Consider the following 16,004-nt stretch of genomic DNA (forward strand, 5'->3'; position numbering starts at 1 on the left):
AAGCTATATATCAGTCAGTACCTTAGTTTCCAATTTTACACCTCCTCATGAACATTTTGAGAAAAGACAGGTTTTTCAACCGCTCTAGAAACATAAGAAGCATTGTACATTGATATCTTTCATATTTTTTTGAAAAGTAAAAGATCATTTTATTTTTCATTTTCCTACCTGTAAATGACTTTCCCTTTTGCCTCATTTAAAATAAAATTGTCCATGGTTTTGTGATCTTGTGAGAGCTTATTTGGTTTAAGCAGCTTTATAGTATTCACTCCGGGAGTTGGTGATGGACAGGGAGGCCTGGCGTGCTGCGATTCATGGGGTCGCAAAGAGTCGGACCCGACTGAGCGTCTGAACTGAACTGAACTGAACTGAATAGTATTTTACCCTATAGGAAAAAATTTCTTTCCCATATCTGCAAATTAAAATATCCTTTTCTAATGAGCGCCTAGAACATTAGCTTTCCCTTTCTGGATGGTTTTTATTCACTGGTAGGATCTATCTCTGAAGACGCTGTGGAAGCAGTCTGTCGGTCTCCACAGGTGTAGCCAGGAGCTGCCCTACTCGCAAGGAGGCGGGAAGATGCCTGGAGTTTCTCCTACACATTCCTAGGCCCCCGTGGCCACTTGTGCCCTTGGGACTACGCGATCGACTACCTCACTAACGCCCCATCGCGCACGCGCACTCATTGCCCCCCGCCCTAACTGCACCTGCCAGGTCATAAACCCCTTCCCACCCGCTTGAGCTCTCTCTAGGAGGCTCAGTCTTATCTCACGTTGATTGGTCGAAGCCCAAGAGGGTGCGTCCAATCAGCAATCCCTCCTGCTCCACCAATTCCCGCTCTTCCCGCCCCCTCCCCGCCCCACCCGTCCCTCTCGGGCGCCTATCTTCTTTGTGACTGGTGCGCACCCAGGTCACTCAGTGCGCCAGGCAGAGGTGTGCCGGGGTGGGAAGGAGGGGCGGGAGGAGGACAGGGAGGGGAGGGGAGAGGAGGGGAGAAAAGAGGAGGGGAGGGGGCGGGGCTCAGGTGCCGTGCGGCGCAGTCCAGGCCAGAAGCGGGAGGGGGCGAACTGCGGAGCGGGGCGGGGGCAGCGGCGAGGAGGGCGTTACGCCGGCGACGTCGGCCGCGCGAGGCTTCGCGCGTGAGCGGCGAGGGCACTGGGCCTGGCTACCGAGCTTTCCCGGTGGGCGAGCAGGTCCTCGACGTCGGCTCCTGGGGGAGCGCGGGGAGGAGGGAGGTGTCGGCGTCAGCGGTGTAGTCGACGGCGGTCCTGGCCATGGAAGAGACGCAGCCGCTTCCGCAGTCCGAGCTCCCGCTGTGCGACAGCCTCATCATCTGGGTGAGTGCGAGGGGGCGAATCGGGCCGAGGGGCCGCGGCGAGTTCCTGGGGCAGGGGGGTGCCTGGTTCTCGCACGTTAGCCTGCGGAGGAGCGACGGTCACCTGCGCCCCGGACTGCGCGTAGCCCTCCGCGTCTCCAGTCGCCCTTGACCTCGAGAGTGCCACCTGCGGGTCGCGGGGCAGGTGTGCGTAGGTGAGTGAGTGTGCGTACGTGTGTTTCTGTCTTCGCGGGCGGGAGGAGGGAGGGTAAAAGGAGCTGGGAGTGGGGGTGGGGGAGCGGGAAGAAGGACACTTGTCTTACCGCCCTGATCCTGCTCCTGACAACTGTGGCGGGAGCCTAGCGCCCATCCGTTTACTCCTCGCTGGGCCATTTGCTACCCCCTGCTCTGCGCCCAGGCTCTAGACTTTCTGGACCACCGACATCCTTGCCTTACGTCTGCAGAACAGCCTTCTCATAGAGACCTTTATGCTCCTTGGGAGTGAAGAGCCCCCTCTGAAACCTCCCTCCCACTGCAACCACCTAGCTCTAATTTGGACGCAGGTGGCAAAGAAGTGGTTTTAGTTCATGGGTTAGTGCTTCTCCCGGACCCCAGGACATCCGTTTTTGTAGAGGCCTCTTAGAAGAGATGTTTCCACGTATATATTTCCTGCGTGGATCAGAAGATAATGTTGGGGGTGGGGCGCTCGTATTCTCTTGTTCTCACTGGTTCCCCTCCTCTTCCAATGGACAAGCATTTTCTTTAAAGAAAAAAAAAAACTTGGCATTTTCGTTTGCACTTTATCCGCACTTGGTAGTCCTATTAATTTATGTTGGGTTTGGACAGACAGGATCTGTCCTCAGTATTGCGATCAACAAAAGTGTCTCACCTTTTGGAAGTGCTCAGCGATCGGAGAGAGCTGGCATTTAGGTGTGGCTTCTAGTCCATATTGGGCAAGTCTGACGCTCCATGGTCCACAAGGTGCAGTCAGTGATGCTCACCCCTAAAGCAGTTTTTTAATTTTGTGTCCGGGAGTGTGTGTAGAATGGAATGTAAACAGACTAGATTAAGAGGCAGTAATTGATGAATTTCTCTCTCTCTCAGTGCATGTAATTCAAAAGAAAGAAATCAGGGAATGTTTCTGGCAGTATGTGAATTCTCTTGTAAATAACCATAATGTAAAGCTACCTTTACACTTTGGAGGTAAAAAGTTTTTGCTCTAAGTAAAATGCAAGCATCTGGAGTTTCTGAGTTAAAAGCAGTTAGCTGACTGTTCACCCATATTTTCACTTAAACTTAGTATGGGGTTTAAATGCCATATTTAAGGTTGTCGTGAAACAAGGCAGTTACTTCTAATGGTGTGGCTTAGTAAATTACTAATTAAAGGGTGTTTCCTAATCTGTTGCATTGTTGCTCTAAACATGTGACTTATAGTAAACTTAGTCTTCATGATGTCATTGACTTATATGAGGGTTGGTGGTGAAGTATAAGATTTTCATGAATTTTATTAAAAAGTTTAAACTATTTCGTGACTATATCCATTCTTTTAATCAGTATTAATAGTGACATTCCTACTTTGTATAAGACACTGAGGAAGAAAGATATCAAGAATAATCAAAAGAATCTTCCATTTTAATTGGTGTGGTAGGTAGATCTGTGTATTTTTTGTAATGGAAGGCAAAATTCCTTAAAAACAGTAAAATTTTTATTTTATTTTTTTTCGGCTGTGCCATTCAGCATATAGGATCTTTGTTCCCCCACCAGGGATGGGATTGAACCCATGCCTCCTGCATTGGGAGTGCAGAGTCTTAACCACTAGACCTCCAGGGAAGCCCCATGTAAAAAAATTATTTAAAACATAAGGAATGATAATAGATGACAGAGTATAATCGGTTGTTTGCTTCTCCAGTTCTCTCTCAGGCTGCTGAAACATTATGGAGAAAATGGAATTAATGTACAGACTGTTGCCTCCCAAATGCTGCTATAGACAAATCCTCCTGTTTCCATACCCAGCCCAGCTTTACTATTAAGATTAACCATACAGTTCCTCTCATGTTTCTCTTTGCAAACCTTAATCAGTATCCTATTTGAGCCCCAATGCTTCTCTCCATCAGGAAAGTGACCTCCTCCTTATCTTTGGCTCTGGCTCTAGATCCACACCTTCGACGTTGTCTTAAACTTTGCTCTGTCATTTATCCCCTCTAGTATCTATTTTTTCCTTTCCATTAGCTCCTTCCTCACTACATGTAAACTTGATCAAATATTCCCTCTCCTAAAGAGAAAAAGCAGAAAGCCATCGGTGTCTACTGAGCCACACTGTATCCCCCCACTTTCCTTCAGTCATATTTCTTTCATTTTTAAATACTCATCCTTTATACTTTTTGAACTTTTATTTACACCTCAGCCCACTGCACTGGCATTCTTTGCTCTAAGGCCTTCTCTTACTGGGTTTGGCAAACTGGAAACTTTTATTATCCTTATGTTAATTGATGATTCCTTTGTGAAATTATCTTCTGCCTTAGTTTCTTGGGTTCTTGCCTCTAGGCTTTTCTTTACTTCTTTGACTTCACTTTCACTTTTCTCTTTCATGCATTGGAGAAGGAAATGGCAACCCACTCCAGTGTTCTTGCCTGGAGAATCCAGGGACGGGGGAGCCTGGTGGGCTGCCATCTGTGGGGTCGCACAGAGTCGGGCAAGACTGAAGTGACTTAGCAGCAGCAGCAGGGAACTTTGCTGATTGTCAGCCACTTCACTGTTAGTGTTAGCTTACCTCTCCAACTTTCTACAAACTGCCCTCATGCCATGCTTCTCTTTGCCCCCATGCTACATTGACTTTCTTTAGGAAGATAAGCATTTGTGTGGGGTTTTTTTGTTTGTTTTTATTTATAAATGCATCACAGCTTTTTAATTTCTCTTTGAAATATCCTTCTTCTAGTTCTTTCAGTGGCTGATTGACTTCTTACCGTTCATTTCTTGGGTCTAGTGTCATGTTTCAGAGACACTGTGACAGTGAGTGACCTACCTGTACCCTACTCATATCCCGTTGTAACCTGCTAACCCCTTTTTGTTGTGTCTGTAAACACTTAATATTTTCTGAAGTCATCTTGTTTGCACTTTAGGGACAGAGGCCTTGTCCAACCTGTTTTCTGTTCTGTCCCCAGGAACAAAAACTGACTAGGATCTCTAGTACAACACTGAATCAACGTGATGATAGTAAATATCCTAGTCTTGGTCCTCATCTCGAAAACTAATATTTCACCATTGATTATTTCACCACTAAGTACCTGGGATACATTTTTAACTGTTTCATAGAAGATTGATGCATTTCAACACATTGAAATCAGGAGAAATGAGTTTTCAAGACACAGAGAAGAACCCTTAGAAGTAATGTAAATGGTCGTCTTTGATGATAGATTGAAAGATGGTAATGGAAGACACGTTTGTCATGATACCCCTGGACTCTTAATGTGTTCCCTGCCAATCTAAGTAATGTTAATCTGCTGAGAGGAAGTTGTAGGAGATAGAAGGTAAAAAAAAAAAGTTATAACGGAGGAGAGAACACAGATGGTAGTAAACCGTGTTCTTTCAGTGCTGCACATTGTTCTAGGACAGTAGAACCATCCTTAACAGAGAAGTCACCAAGAAAAGTTGGTTAGGTGAAGAGATGCCTGTTTTGGCAGTGTTTTAAAAGGTACATTTTATGATTTGAAATTCATCTTAAAATAACTAATTCTTCGAAATGTTATACTGCCACTTAGCAAAAAAATTCAGGGCTGAAAGATAAATTTGGCATCGTTTACGTGGTGGAGAGAGTTCAAGGTATGTGTGTGAAGGTGAATTTAATTCTGCCTCTTGGCTCTGTGACATTTAAAATTTTAAAGTTATTGGACTCTGATTTCACCAATAGAATTAGAGTGTTGGATATGCCCAAATTACAAAAAAAAAAAAAAAAGCATGGTTGAATTGTTTTTATAAAGATCTTAAAATTCAAAGCGGTGATCCTCTTTCTGAAATGAGCGGCTGGAGGAAGAGAATTTGAGACCAGAGTTGACTCAAAGTTGAGTTTTTGTTGGCTTTCAGTTGTGAAAACCCCTTTTCTTTCTTGATTTCTTTGACATTTATATTGAAGCAGTTCAGGAACAGCATTTCCACATTTCTGATCATTTGCTTTATTTAAAAAATAAAGAAGACAGTAAGATGCTATTTGCCAAAGAACTGTGTTTAGAGATGGAAGCCCTGTCTGTCATTTTTGGGTCACTCACAAAGAGACTTCGGCCTCTTCACCTCTATGAAGAGTAGTCTGAAAGAATACATTTTCTTTCATCCTGCTGCTTTGGCTATACTCCCCGTACTGGGCTTTATAATTTAGTCACACTTTTGGTTGTAAAGTCTTTCAGTTTAGCCAAATGAAATGACATTCTCTGTTACCTATTTTGTAACTAGTTTAAAAGCTTATAGGAAATACTTTTCATGGCTGTAAAAAGGAGAAATCGATCTTAATTTGGGTGTGGTGGGCCTTGAGGCACTCAGTGTATTTACTCCTTTTACATACTTCTTTCCTATTTTGCCTAATATTCTGTGTCTCATGAAATTGTCTTTTTAAAATCACTAATCATAACCATTTTATAGAAACTTAATGGTGTAAAGTATAAGTAGGAAGGGTTGAAAAATGGAAGCCACATTTTACCTGAAAGTATATGATTATCTTCCTTTGAAAAATGCCCTAAACCCTGGGGTTTTTCTTCCTTGTACATCCACTTGACTGCAAAATCCTTTTTACTTTGTATTTTACATATTCCATGAATTTGCTGTCCTTTCAGTCAGTATTATGGTAACTCATCTCAGCATCCCAGGTTATCACAAAGACCATTGCCGGAGCCTTCTAACTGACACAGGCATAAAGCTGTTCTCTCTCCTTCTCTGTGTCACTTTTAACTGCTCTCCACAACATACTAAAGATAAAGATGTCTCTCCCTTGTTATTCTTCAGTGATTCTTCATCACCCAGAGCAATAGTTCTAAAAAAATGAGGTGCATAACAATCACTTGGGGATTTTCTGATTCTGATACATGTTGTCTTGGACTCTACACTTTGAGAAACCCTTAGCTAATGTGCTAACAGCTGTTGAATTTGTACCATGTGCTAGACACAGATCTGAGTACACTGTGTTTGCTAATTTATTTAATTCTCACAACCATCTTGTGAGGTAGAAACTATTTTGCTGTTTCCCTATAATATAGATAATGCCCTGAAGGTTAATTCCAAGTTTCTTACCACGGCCCTTCCGAGCTCTAACCTGCGCCCCTTGGTTGTCTCCCTTGGCACTGAAATGCGTAGAAAGCCGTTAATACTGAACTATGCCTTACCTAAAAACACCATTTCTTGTATTTGTACTCTATGTTGCTATTTCCTAAAGCTTCCTTCTCCTGGTCCTTTGTGTACTCAAGACCATCCATTGGAATCATCTCTAGTAAAGTCTTTCCTAGTACACACCCTAGTTTGATTAGCTGGCTCTTACACACTTCAGAACATTTTGTGTATGCTGCAGTCATGGGAGAAGAAGTGGCATCTTCTAGAGATGATTTGTGTCTTTTTCTCCTCTCCTGAATTCTCAGTTGAAGCTACTAAATGTGGAAGCCCGGTAATGTTCCCTTGTAATTCCACCTTATACTGCAGTGCCCTATGTACAGTAGAAAGCTCAGGAAAGTATCTTTATCTTTGTGCTTTGAATGTAATTGTGGCTCGATTTAGTTTCTGTCAATCTTCCATGTTGTGTTAGGATAATAGAGACAGATTTCTAGAACCTCAAAATAAACAGCAACCACTAAAGGTGTTTTATGGTGATAAACTAAGGAATTAGAATTGAATAACTGAATAGTAAAGGAGATGAATAAATGTGGGAAAAGAGAATCATAGTATATTTAAGATCTTTACAGATTGAGATTGGATTTCTAGAAAATATATAATCCATTTAGCTCTATTGTAATTTGCTTTTAAATAATTCTTCTATCTTGTATTTACCTCTTAGAAAGAGCTGCTGCCATTTCACTTCTCTTCTCAAAATATACGTGAATATTTAACAGAGATTTGGAAAGTTAGTAGTATCTAACACCGAACTAGATAGAAACAACTTGATGTTGAAGGTGCGCCCTGGACTGTTCATGCTCTAAGGATAACTGTTGGTAGCAGGCAGAAGTCTTGCCTAGAGCTCCGTGATAAACTAGGTAGTGTTAAACTTGACATTTGTAGCCTTTGTTTTCCTAGCAAGTGATATGAATGAAATTTTCACTTGCAGATATTAGGTTGTTTTAAAGTTCTTTTTCTGATGTTATTCTCCTAAAACTTGACAAAACAGAAAGTATGACTCTCTTGAGTTCTACATGTATTTTTCAGAAATTCTGAAGTACTTCATATATGACATCAATATATCTGAATATTTTAGGTATAATATTCAGTGGTTTTATGAAATGTTAAGTGTTTATTCTTATGAAAATACAACCCAGTTATAGAAACTTATTAGTATAGTTTCCTTTGTTTGGCAGAGTGTTCTCTCCAGTGCTCATTCATGTATATAAATTCAGTGGAGTGAGGACTATGGCATTAAAGTAACTTGCTTTATGTCATTTTAGCTGCAGACATTCAATACTGCTGCACCCTGTCAGGATGTCAAACAGCTGACTAGTGGAGTTGCCATGGCACAAGTTCTTCATCAAATGTACGTATTGTTTCAGATTCTTCCTAAAATAATTATATTAAAAGGCTACTGAAACTTGATCCTTTTTAGCGCTGACAGGCGTATGGTATCAAGGTATTCATGCATCTAGGGGACAAAAAGTTTTACCATCTGATTATTTCTTGCTTATTCATAGAGATACATCTTAATTAAATTACCAATCAGGATTCTTATCTATTCAACTGATGTTTAATTTTAAACTTGTTCTGGTCATGTTCACAAGTTACAGTTACTAGGAAAGAAGCAGGTTAAATGAGTGATGTAATTTCTTACAGTGTTTTCTCCAATTATACTGTTGTCATTTTAAGGTATCAATCCGTAGAGATTATTGCTTTTTAGATAATTCAAACATGAAATACTGGTTTTAGAAAAAAATATTAAATTTAAAATTTATATTTGAATTAATAATAGCAATTGTATGAATCCACCAATAATGAAATATTCTATAAATGAAATTTTAGCCCAGTAAAGAGATTCTGTTTGGCTTGGGCCCATTTTAAGTAATTATACAATATCAGAAGAGCCTTAATCCATTATTTCACCATTTTTGCCAAGCATTGTAAGAGGATTAGGATTATAATATCCACAGTATGAACTGTACTCTTAATAAGACAAAGAGGGCCAATGCTATAGTCATAATTTATTAATTTTCATATTGATTTTGTACTAGCTGACATTCATGATAATATATCTTCAATGAATCCTATCTCTGCTACATGGCTTTAGATGTCAGAAATTGTTTAATTATTGCCATCATTTTTGTAAAGGTTTTTTTTTTTATGATTGACTCTGAAAAATGCTTTAGCAAAAAATGGGTTAGCAGAAATTCTTTACCATCTTAAAAAAACAACTTGAAACATTATCATAATCTTAGTTACGTTGAATCTTTAAAATGATCTAATTAGAATAGACAGATTTTATGGTTAACTCAAGATTAACACTTGAGCATTAAATTTAGCATGTTAACATTTTTTTTTTGGCAGTCATTCTGAAGTATGCCTTAATTCCCTGCTTTCTTAAAAATATTTCTTAATTATTTTATTTTTACCCTGATTGGCTTTCAGTTCAGTTCAGTTAAGTCACTCAGTCGTGTCCGACTCTTTGAGACTCCATGAATCGCAGCACACCAGGCCTCCCTGTCCATAACCAATTCCTGGAGCGTACCCAAACTCATATCCATCGAGTCAGTGATGCCATCCAGCCATCTCATCCTCTGTCGTCCCCTTCTCCTCCTGCCCCCAATCCCTCCCAGCATCAGAGTCTTTTCCAATGAGTCAACTCTTCGCATGAGGTGGCCAAAATACTGGAGTTTCAGCTTTAGCATCATTCCTTCCAAAGAAATCCCAGGGCTGATCTCCTTCAGAATGGACTGGTTGGATCTCCTTGCAGTCCAAGGGACTCTCAAGAGTCTTCTTCAACACCACAGTTCAAAAGCATCAGTTCTTCGGCACTCAGCTTTCTTCACAGTCCAACTCTCACATCCATACATGACCACTGGAAAAACCATAGCCTTGACTAGACGGACCTTTGTTGACAAAGTAATGTCTCTGCTTTTTAATATGCTGTGTAGGTTGGTCATAACTTTCCTTCCAAGGAGTAAGTGTCTTAATTTCATGGCTGCAGTCATCATCTGCAGTGCTTTTGGAGCCCCCCAAAATAAAGCCAGCCACTGTTTCCCCATCTATTTCCCATGAAGTGATGGACCACATGCCATGATCTTCATTTTCTGAATGTTGAGCTTTAAGCCAACTTTTTCACTCTCCTCTTTCACTTTCTTCAAGAGACGTTTTAGTTCCTCTTCACTTTCTGCCATAAGGGTGGTGTCATCTGCATATCTGAAGTTATTGATATTTCTCTTGGCAGTCTTGATTCCAGCTTGTGCTTCCTCAGCCCAGTGTTTCTCATGATGTACTCTGCATATAAGTTAAATAAGCAGGGTGACAATATACAGCCTTGATGTACTCCTTTTACTATTTGGAACCAGCCTGTTGTTCCATGTCCAGTTCTAACTATTGCTTCCTGTCTTGCATATAGATTGTCTTTAAAGTGATTTAATTGGTCCAAACTAAGAATTGGGCTTCCCGGATGGTGCCTAGTGGTAAAGAACCCATCTGCCAAAGCAGGAGATATAAGAGACACTGGTTCAGTCCCTGGGTTGGGAAGATCCCCTGGAGAAGGGAATGGCAACCCACTCCAGTATTCTTGCCTGGAGTATCCCATGGACACAGGAGCCTGGCAGGCTGCAGTCTATACAGTCAGAAAGAATTGGACACAACTGAAGCAACTTAGCATGCACACAAGAATTGTGAACATGGTCTTGTTGATTTGGGAAATTCATCATTGTTTTAATGTACAGTCTGGCCTTTTCTTATTGTTGTGGTTATTGGTGTACATATAGCTATCTTGTGGTTGGCATAGATGTAAGGCTGATGAATGTTCACTTACTTTGATATCCAAAAATGTTATTTATATGTATTGAAGCATCTTTCATAGCTTTACACCACAACATAGTAGATGAGAGCTGTTTTTACCATTATATGATTATATACATATGGCTCTTTGACCTCCTATATGCCAGTACTATACCTGATGTTTAGAGTAGGGTCAGGTCAATTTTAGTTAAACTGTATCCTTTATCACCAACTCATTTTTACATAATATGTTGGATTCTGTTGTTATTGCTGATCCTCTGTCTCTCCAATTTTTCTTTTTTTATTCTCTCTTTTGTCTCTTACCATCTTCTAATAGCTTTTCTGTAGGAATAATATGAGTGAACCAATCAGAAAGCTTTCTTTCTTCATAAAACAAATGACAGTGACCTAAAATTGGCTCTAAACCTCTGGCTTCATTTACTTGTTTTTGCATGTACTTGCTGGGAGAAATATCAGTAACCTCAGATATGCAGATGACACCACCCTTATGGCAGAAAGTGAAGAGGAACTAAAAAGCCTATTGATGAAAGTGAAGGAGAGTGAAAAAGTTGGCTTAAAGCTCAACATTCAGAAAATGAAGATCATGGCATCTGGTCCAATCACTTCATGGGAAATAGATGGGGAAATAGTGGAAACAGTGTCAGACTTTTTTTTGGGCTCCCAAATCACTGCAGATGGTGATTGTAGCCATGAAATTAAAAGACGCTTACTCCTTGGAAGGAAAGTTATGACCAACCTAGATGGCATATTCAAAAGCACAGACATTACTTTGCCAACAAAGGTCCTTTTAGTGAAGGCTATGGTTTTTCCTGTGGTCATGTATGGATGTAAGAGTTGGGAGTTGACTCTCAGAAAGCTGAGCGCCGAAGAATTGATGCTTTTGAACTGTGGTGTTGGGGAAGACTCTTGAGAGTCCTTTGGACTGCAAGGAGATCCAACCAGTCCATTCTAAAGGAGATCAGTCCTGAGTGTTCATTGGAAGGAATGATGCTGAAGCTGACTCCAATACTTTGGTCACCTCATGGGAAGAGTTGAGTCATTGGAAAAGACTGATGCTGGGAGGGATTGGGGGCAGGAAGAGAAGGAGACGACAGAGGATGAAATGGCTGGATGGCATTTCCGACTCGATAGACGTGAGTTTGAGTGAACTCTGGGAATTGGTGATGGACAGGGAGGCCTGGCGAGCTGCAATTCATGGGGTCGCAAAGAGTCGGACACAACTGAGCGACTGAACTGAACTGAGATGTGTAAACCTCCTTATCCTATAAGAGCCAGTTTAAATTTATTTTTCTTTTGAACTCCCTTCCATTTTTGTAAGCTTTTTAGAAGTCTGGTTCCAGACAGTGAAATTCACAGCACATATTTTCCCTTAGTTGGGTCAGTGTATCATATTCCTGCTTTAAAAAAAGAAAAAAAAGCAAATTTTACTTCATTTCTTTGAACACTTCAAAGCACTTTATATATGTTCCAATTTATTATGTATTTCTTTGATGGCTGTTGTGACTCACATCAAAGTTGTTACTGAAAATGAGATGGGAAAGTTTGCTTTTTTAAGGAAATAGCAAAATCTAGTGAATAATTCTTTCATTAGTTACCTGAGGCAGATACACTTCTAAATAATACAGTCTTAAAAGTCAATTCCCAAAGTATATGACTTAGACATGATGAGTCATGAAATTGTTGGTAGGATTCTACACTTCTGTATTTGTTATCTTTAATCCAAATAAATAATATATATCACTTTAAAAAACGCAGAAACTTGCTATTTTAAAGACACATGGGAGAAAACCTGTAACTACAACTGTATTCATTTCTTGGGATTTTCATAACAAAGTGCAACAGATTATGTGGCTTAAAACAACAAAAATATCTTCTTTAGCTTTCAGGAGGTTACAAATCCTATATCAAGGTATTAACTGGACCATGTTCCCTTCAAAACCTCTAGGTCAGGATCCTACCTTGCTGTTTCTAGTCTCTGGGTCTCCAGGCATCCCTTAGTTTGAGGTTCAGTTCACTTCAGTCGCTCAGTCGTGTCCCAGCTCTTTGCGACCCCATGAATCGCAGCATGCCAGGCCTCCCTGTCCATCACCAACTCCCGGAGTCCACCCACACCCATGTCCATTGAGTCAGTGATGCCATCCAACCATCTCATCCTCTGTCGTCCTTTCTCCTGCTCTCAAACTTTCCCAGCATCGGGGTGTTTTCCAGTGAGTCAGCTCTTCGCATCAGGTCGCCGAAGTATTGGAGTTTCAGCTTCAAGATCAGTCCTTCCAATGAACACCCAGGACTGATCTCCTTTAGGATGGCCTGGTTGGATCTCCTTGCAGTCCAAGGGACTCTCAAGAGTCTTCTCCAACACCACAGTTCAAAAGCATCAATTCTTCAGTGTTCAGCTTTCTTCACAGTCCAACTCTCACATCCATACATGACCACTGGGAAAACTATAGGCTTGAACAGATGGACCTTTGTTGACAAAGTAATGTCTCTGCTTTTTAATATGCTGTGTAGGTTGGTCATAACTTTCCTTCCAAGGAGTAAGCGTCTTTTAATTTCATGGCTGCAGTCACCATCTGCGGTGATTTTGGAGCCCAGAAAAATAAAGTCAGCCACTATTTCCACTGTTTCCCCATCTATTTCCCATGAAGTGATGGGACTGGATGCCATGATCTTCATTTTCTGAATGTTGAGCTTTAAGTCAACTTTTTCACTCTCCTCTTTCACTTTCATCAAGAGGCTCTTTAGTTCTTCTTCACTTTCTGCCATAAGGGTGCTCTTTACTTTCTCCCTTTAGTAGCTATTTCTCTAAGAGGATAGTAAATTTTTCATCTTTGTATTAATCTCACTCAATGTTTTTACTCAGAGTAAGCCTCCAAATGTTGCTTAGAATATAATCTTTTATTATAGCTGACTATTTTTGATCAGATGTTATTCTTCAAGGCCTTATTAAATACATAATAATTTGATATAGTAGCTCTTTGTCTTGGACTTCCATGCCAATTTAAGGCTTAACAAATTTAATACTAAACTTTGCTATGTACTAGTGTCACTTAGGAGAAGGAAATGGCAACCCACTCCAGTATTCTTACCTGGAGAATCTTGTGGACAGAGGAGCCTGGAGGGCTGCTGTCCATAGGGTCGCACAGAGTCGGACATGGCTGAAGCGACTTAGCATGCGTGCATGCATGCATTGGAGAAGGAAATGGCAACCCACTCCAGTATTCTTGCCTGGAGAATCCCAGGGACAGAGGAGCCTGGTGGGCTGCCGTCTATGAGGTCGTACAGAGTCAGACATGACTCAAGTGACCTAGCAGCAGCAGCAGTGTCACTTAGTGCAAATTACTATCTTATTCTCAGTTCACTAAAGGAATAAGATTGGGGATCATAGACCCTTTACTCAGTTCAGTTCAGTCGCTCAGTCGTGTCCAACTCTTTGTGACCCCATGAATCACAGCACGCCAGGCCTCCCTGTCCATCACCAACTCCCGGAGTTCACTCAGACTCACGTCCATCGAGTCAGTGATGCCATCCAGCCATCTCATCCTCTGTCGTCCCCTCTTCCTTCTGGTCCCAATCCCTCCCAGCATCAGAGTTTTTCCAATGAGTCAACTCTTCGCATGAGGGGGCCAAAGTACTGGAGTTTCAGCTTTAGAAACATTCCCTCCAAAGAAATCCCAGGGCTGATCTCCTTCAGAATCTCCTTGCAGTCCAAGGGACCCTCAAGAGTCTTTTCCAACACCACAGTTCAAAAGCATCAGTTCTTCGGCACTCAGCTTTCTTCACATCACATCACAACTCTCACATCCATACATGACCACTGGAAAAACCATAGCCATGACTAGATGGACCTTTGTTGGCAAAGTAATGTCTCTGCTTTTCAATATGCTATCTAGGTTGGCATAACTTTCCTTCCACGGAGTAAGCGTCTTTTAATTTCATGGCTGCAGTCACCATCTGCGGTGATTTTCGAGCCCCAAAAAATAAATTCAGCCACTGTTTCCACTGTTTCCCCATCTATTTCCCATGAAATGATGGGACCAGATTCCATGATCTTAGTTTTCTGAATGTTGAGCTTTAAGCCAACTTTTTCTCTCACCTCTTTCACTTTCATGAAGAGGCTTTTTAGTTCCTCTTCACTTTTTGCCATAAGGGTGGTGTCATCTGCATATCTGAGGTCGTTGATATTTACTAAGTTATGCTATGCTAAGTCACTTCAGTTGTGTCCGACTCTGTGTGACCCCATAGACGGCATCCACCAGGCTTCCCCGTCCCTGGGATTCGCCAGGCAAGAACACTGGAGTGGGTTGCCATTTCCTTCTCCAGTGCATGAAAGTGAAAAGTGAAAGCGAAGTCGCTCAGTTGTGTCTGACTCTTAGCAACCCCATGGACTGCAGCCTACCAGGCCCCTCCATCCATGGGATTTTCCAGGCAAAAGTACTGGAGTTACTGTTATATTAAAATGAAGTGATATGGAAAAACATTAGGCACAATTATTGACACGTAGTAGATACATTAAATTGTTTTCTTTTTTTTCCCCTTTAGGATTGGGATTTTTACATCTACCTGCTACCAGGGTGCCTAGTATGAGTTATTTAGTAAATTTTGTTAAATTGAAGATGTTACTGACTTAATTCATTTACTATGAGAAATTCCAAAAGAAACCCTCAGGAATAACAAAAAATTCAGTGGGTTCATTTTAAATAATATTTACTGTTCTTGATAAGGACAGCCTTTAAGATGGAAAATAACTTTATCTATTGATTAGATGTGGTATTTTCATGTCATAAAAACATTTTAATGTTCATTTGTATTTTTGTTGTAGTGATGTAGCTTGGTTCGATGAACCTTGGTTAAGCCGAATTAAAGAAGATACTGGTGACAACTGGAGAATAAAGGTATGCAGGATGAATGCTAGGTATACATGATCCAAACAGTGGTTCTGAAATTAGCACTAAGCTCAACTAAATCTTCTTTTTTAAACTAACTGAAGGCTGTATTTTGTTGTGTGTAGTTTCAGTTTTGATAGTTACATGTGTTCTTATACCATCATAATCAGACATAGAACATTTTCATTAACCGAAAACATGTACGTATTCCCCTTACTAGTTAATCCTCACTCCTAAGTTGGCCCTGGATGGCCACAGGTCTGCTTTTAGTCACTGTAGGTTTAATTTCTAGAAAGTGGAAGTCGCTCAGTCTTGTCCTACTCTTTGCGGCCCCATGAACTATATCATGTAATTCTCCAGGCCAATATATTGGAGTGGGTAGCTTTTCCCTTCTCCAGGGGATCTTCCCAACCCAGGCCCAGAGTCTCCCATATTGCAGGCAGATTATTTACCAGCTGAGCCACAAAGGAAGCCCAAGAATGCTGCAGTGGGTAGCCTATCCCTTCTCCAGGGGATCTTCCCGACCCAGGAATTGAACCATGTGTCCTGCATTGCAGGTGGATTCTGTACCAACTGAGCTATCAGGGAAGCCCTTAATTTCTAGAGTTCAATATAAATGGATTGAACTCTATGGACATTAT

General features: G+C 41.2%; 1 protein-coding gene across 2 annotated transcripts in view; it reads left to right on the forward strand.

Moving 5' to 3' along the window:
* Positions 1–1,113: 1,113 nt before the first annotated feature.
* HOOK1 (hook microtubule tethering protein 1) overlaps positions 1,114–16,004 on the forward strand; it is a 71,415-nt gene continuing 56,524 nt past the window's right edge. For both annotated transcript variants that reach the window (XM_086390260.1, XM_086390261.1), the window contains exons 1-3: positions 1,114–1,337; positions 7,945–8,030; positions 15,300–15,372. In XM_086390260.1, coding sequence (XP_086246386.1) covers positions 1,275–1,337; positions 7,945–8,030; positions 15,300–15,372 — 222 coding nt within the window. In that variant the 5' untranslated portion in view covers positions 1,114–1,274. The remainder of the gene's footprint in view (positions 1,338–7,944; positions 8,031–15,299; positions 15,373–16,004) is intronic.

Source organism: Bos grunniens, chromosome 3 (genome assembly GCF_055505025.1).
Source record: "Bos grunniens cultivar Pamir isolate PY7600 chromosome 3, Bosgru_T2T1.0, whole genome shotgun sequence".
Classification (NCBI taxonomy): domain Eukaryota; kingdom Metazoa; phylum Chordata; class Mammalia; order Artiodactyla; family Bovidae; genus Bos; species Bos grunniens.